This window comes from Mesocricetus auratus, unplaced genomic scaffold (genome assembly GCF_017639785.1).
Source record: "Mesocricetus auratus isolate SY011 unplaced genomic scaffold, BCM_Maur_2.0 Super-Scaffold_6730, whole genome shotgun sequence".
NCBI lineage: Eukaryota > Metazoa > Chordata > Mammalia > Rodentia > Cricetidae > Mesocricetus > Mesocricetus auratus.
Genome location: NW_024429184.1, coordinates 1455266 through 1460113, shown reverse-complemented (window position 1 = coordinate 1460113; position 4848 = coordinate 1455266). Strand labels below are relative to the sequence as shown.

At 43.4% G+C, this 4848-nt stretch overlaps 1 protein-coding gene across 2 annotated transcripts; it reads right to left on the bottom strand.

Annotated features, from left to right (window-relative positions):
* Window positions 1-2306: 2306 nt before the first annotated feature.
* Window positions 2307-4524, bottom strand: LOC101843104 (olfactory receptor 2K2). 2 transcript variants are annotated; one of them, XM_040741969.1, is made up of 2 exons: window positions 3283-4524; window positions 2307-2801 (listed from the first exon to the last, which is right to left on the bottom strand). In XM_040741969.1, the coding sequence occupies exons 1-2, from the start codon at window positions 4203-4205 to the stop codon at window positions 2726-2728; spliced, it is 999 nt and encodes a 332-aa protein (XP_040597903.1). In that variant the 5' UTR covers window positions 4206-4524; the 3' UTR covers window positions 2307-2725. The 2 variants fall into 2 exon arrangements, with proteins under 2 accessions (XP_040597903.1, XP_005085109.1); XM_005085052.4 differs by having other exon boundaries at window positions 2307-4524.
* Window positions 4525-4848: the final 324 nt, after the last annotated feature.

Below are 4848 nucleotides of genomic sequence, written 5' to 3'. Positions count from 1 at the left end.
GCTGTGAAATGTTGTCTTCTGGACATGGTATGGGCATCACAACCATCGTCTCCCAGCAGCTGCGAGCCCACTCGAGATCAAACCAGCCTAATCACTGGCATATATGGAGCAGATGGTCTCCAGACCCCACTCCTTATAAGGAGCTATGGACAGTAGATAGTTGCTGGGGAAGGGAAAGTCATTCTTTCATTGAGGATGTGGCCACTGGTAGGTTCCCACGCTACAGTAAATGGCCCACATTCTCGCACATACAGGCAGCACTAACAGGGCTTAGTGGATTATCCAAAAATAAATAAGTAAATAAGGCTTGAAGTTTGGAGGAGATGTTGGAAGAAATAAGAGAGGACGTGGAAGGGGGAATGGGAGTATGTATGGTCATATTCCATTGTACACATACGTGAAATCTCAAAAACGAAGAGAAATGTAAATTCCATGCTAACAGGACTGGAGAAATGGTTCAGTGGTTAAGAGCATTTGCTACTCTTGTAGCACACCAGAGTTCAGTTCCAGCACCCACACTGGGTGACTTATAAACCACCTGCAACTCTAACTCCAGAGGATCTGATGCACCCTTCTGACCTCTGGGGGCAACTGCACACATGTGTGCAGACACACACTCACACGCACACACACACACAAATAAGTCTTTTTTTTAAACACTGATAGCAACTTTATTTTTAGAAGTCTAGATGGGCACCCTTCATATCAGCACCCAACTTCCAATGGCCATCAAAGAGACAGTCAACAGAGGGATGGCCGAGTGCCTATTAGAGAGCTGTCAAAAGTTTGCCACATGTACACTGCTCTTTGAAAGATGTCCATGGGACTCTTAGTCCTTCACAAATGGTGCACCTGAATATTTCCTCTGTGGAGACATTGTGCTTAGTCCTGGGTATGCAGTGGTAGATAAAGCAATACAGTTCTTGTTGTGGTGAGCCTGCAGGGCAGTGAAGAAGATAAGGCCAAGAAGTAAAATTAAAAACTACCACGCCAGCCAGGTGGTGGGGGCTCACGCCTTTAATCACAGCACTGAGGAGGCAGAGGCAGGCAGATCCGCCGAATTCAAGTCCAGCCCGGTCTGCAGAGTGAGTTCCAGGACATCCAGAGCTACACAGAGAAACCTTGTCTTGAAGAAAAACAAAATTACTATTCCAGCACAAGTTGTGGAGGGTTTTTTTGTATGTGTATATGTACGTGCAATAACATATGTGTATGGGTCCATATGCATAATTGTTGAAGTCAGAAGATAACCTCAGATACCGTTCCCAAGCACAATCCACTTCTTTTTGAGACAGCATCTCCTCTTGGCTTGGAACCCATCAAGTAGAATAAGCTGGGTAGCCAGCAAGCCCAGAGAGGAGTGTGCCCCTGTCCCCAGTTCTGAGGTTAGAAGCTCAGCTCCCACTTCCTTTCTCAGTGAGCCCTGAGGACTAGGCTCTTTTCTTTGTGCTCCCATGGCAAGTGCTGTGCCAAGTGGGCCTTCTGCACCACTCACGGGTGTTTCAAAAGAAGAACCGGGAGAAAGTAGACACTGGTTACGCTAAGAGAGTTTGAGTGTGCCCAAAGTAAAGGATGTGAATGGCAAGCTATGGGAACCTTTGCATATCACCGTAAGGGCTTCCAGTATTAAGTCAATGGGCAGAGAGGCCACGTGACCAGAATTTTCTAAAGCATAAATCTGGACATGTCATCACTCATGAAAGCATTGACTCTATTAGAGGTAGTTCTACCTTCTCTTCCAAATAGTTCTCTCTTTTGACAAGGCTTGAAGAGAGCATCCCTTAGTAACAGGTGAACTACTGTTGCTGGGATAGAACCTAACCCAAGGAAGGAATGCACCATTTACCAATAGCTAACTTCAGTACACCACACGATCTGTAAAGTGTGCCTAGATTTCATTTATCATTCACAGCAACCTTATGAAACACGCGGCTGGAATCACTAATGCCTTAGTTGAGTTCTGCTAAAGAGATATCTGCCAGGTTTCTCCCGAGGTCCCTCTTCAGACACTTGTGACATCTGTCCTCTTCTGGTCATGTGCCAGTAGGAAGATCTATCTCGTTTCTTGTCAATGCGCTCGCCTCCTTGTAGCGAAGCAGATATATTACACGTCTGCTCCTCCTCTGCGACTCTGGTTCTTCAGGGTCATGCTTCCCTGTGTATCTATTACTGTTTATATTTAGTACAATTGCCACAAATACCAGAGAGCAGACAATTTGGTTTTATTCTAAAGGTAAATTTAACACCAGTCCAATGAAAGCCTACTCTAAAATTTCACTTCAAAAATGTCATTTAAGGCACCAGGGAGTGTTTGTACAATTAGACTGGGGTGGCTGAGGTAAAGAAAACATGTTGTTATTTCTAGAACAAATGCTTCCTTGTCAGCCATTGTGAAGTCAGCTATCCAAAGGAGGAAAACATGCAATGAATGAGTGGAAAAGACTTAACATATAGATAGTATAATGTCACAGGAGCAGATAGATGTGCTTACAAAAAGCAAAGTTGGTGGGCAGGTGTAAAACAGGCCTTTATCAGACCCTTACTAAGGAAGACAGGACGTTTAAATCAGCATTTAAGAAGCTACCACCATGGAATAGAATAAGCTCTGACCCAAAGTCAAAAGGACACTGTCATTAAAGTCTGCACAGTATGGTGTTGACCAAGTCTTTTCATTTCTTTCTTTGAGTTCATTTCCTTGCTTCGATAATCAACGCCAATATCTTTATTATTCCTTTAGTTCTTTGATTTGTGTCTTTAGGCTCCTACTCCATTCTACAAGGGACTGAAGTAAAGAAGAAATACTCTTCTGGCACCCAGATTCACTGACAACACTTAAGTTTGCTTTTGGAAGCCGGGCATTGGTGGCGCACGCCTTTAATCCAAGCACTCTGGAGGCAGAGACAAGTGGATCTCTGTGAGTTGGAGGCCAGCCTGATCTACAGAGTGAGTTCTAGGACAGCCTCCAAAACAATACAGAGGAACCCTGTCTCAAGAAAAAACAAAGAAAACAAACAAACAAGTTTGCTTTTGGAGCAAATGCCCAGTGACAGTGATTGATATTCCACCAAAGATAAATATTGGCAAGTGAACCTTGGGACCTACCACATCCATAATGAATGAGTCTGTGTACAAACACCTTGTGACTGAGGAATCGCAGAGCTAATATTCAGGCCAGAATCCGCATTTAGAATTTAGAGTTTCTCTGCCGAGTTCTTCCAATGGCTCCTCCTTGAGAAAGTCACAGGAACCCCGGTCTAGGGGAGTCACACGCTTGATGCCAACGGCACTTTGCTCAGCAGTTTTTTCACCGCATCTTTAACGTCTTTGTTTCTCAAGCTATAGATTACTGGGTTCAGCATCGGGGTAAGCACCCCGTAAAGCAGCGAGATGATTTTGTCTATTTGCTGTGAGTTTGACGAAGAAGGCTTCAGGTACATGGAGAGAGCGGCCCCGTAATACAAGACCACCACAGCCAAGTGTGCGCCACACGTTGAAAAAGCTTTGTTTCTTCCCTCTGTTGAACTGATTCTCAGAATCGTAGAAAGGATGAAGCCATAGGAAACGCAAATCAAGAGCATTGGGATGGGCAGGAGGAGAACACTGACCACCAGCATAACCATGTCCATGAGTAGCGAATTCATGCAAGCTAGTTTCAGCACTGCAAGAATTTCACACGTGAAGTGATCGATGACATTCCCACAGAGGGGAACCCTCAGGGCAAAACTGGATTCCAGCAGGGCAGTCAGACAGCCCGTCACCCAGGAGACAGTGGCCATCTGCACACAGACTTGCCTGTTCATGACGATGGGGTACCTCAGAGGGTTGCAGATGGCCACGTAGCGGTCATAGGCCATCACAGCCAGAAGTATACACTCGGTGGACCCCATGGAAAGGGATAGGTACATCTGGACCACACACCCAGAAAAGATGATGGTTTTCTTGGATGACAGCAAGTTCACCAGCAAAGCAGGGATGGAAGCAGATGTATAACAGATATCCATGAAAGAGAGGTTTCCAAGAAACAAGTACATGGGGGTTTGAAGGTGTGAATCCAGGACAGTGATTAAAATAAGGGTACTGTTACCCAGGATGGTAACCAAATACATTACAAGGCTGAAGACAAACAGAACAATCTCTAACCTTGGGTACTTGGAAAATCCCTCCAGAAAAAAAAAGCTCCAAACAGTGAAATTTTCTCCTTTCATTTTCTTCCTAGCACTACGACCACCGATAATAGTTATTCTAGTAAGATTCTCTTCATTTCATCTGAGGAATGTAAATAAAGGTAATATTCACTTAGCTAGGAAAGAGCTTTAAGACTTAGTTATAAACATAACTTCATGCTCACACACACACACACAATTACAGGATAATGTATTTTTTTTTTATCTAAGGGATACTCCCCAAGATTCAGAAAACAATGAAGCAGAAAGCAGAAAGCCAATTTAACATTTTGTCAGCCTATAATCCTGTCCTTGGAACAGTGGGTTTTCAATAAAAATGTGAAAGTGACAAAAATGAAGAAAAATGTAAATCGACATTGGATAAGTTGAGCACAATTTAGAAAAGTAGGTCATGTACTTAAAGAGGTGACAACTCATACTAAAAATCAGGGATGCTCCTCAGTGGATGAAGGAAGGAATTTTGACAGAAATAAATGAAATTTTAAAAAAAAATATATGAAGAAGAGGAGGAAGAGAAGGGGAGGGGAGGGGAGGAGAAAAAACACTGTCTAGTTTTAACAGCTTATAAAATGTGCTTCAAAAGATGACATTGTTTAAAGCATTGTGATTACATTTGAGAACCATTTTAGAAGTGAAACAAAAATATCCCACCTCACTTACACAC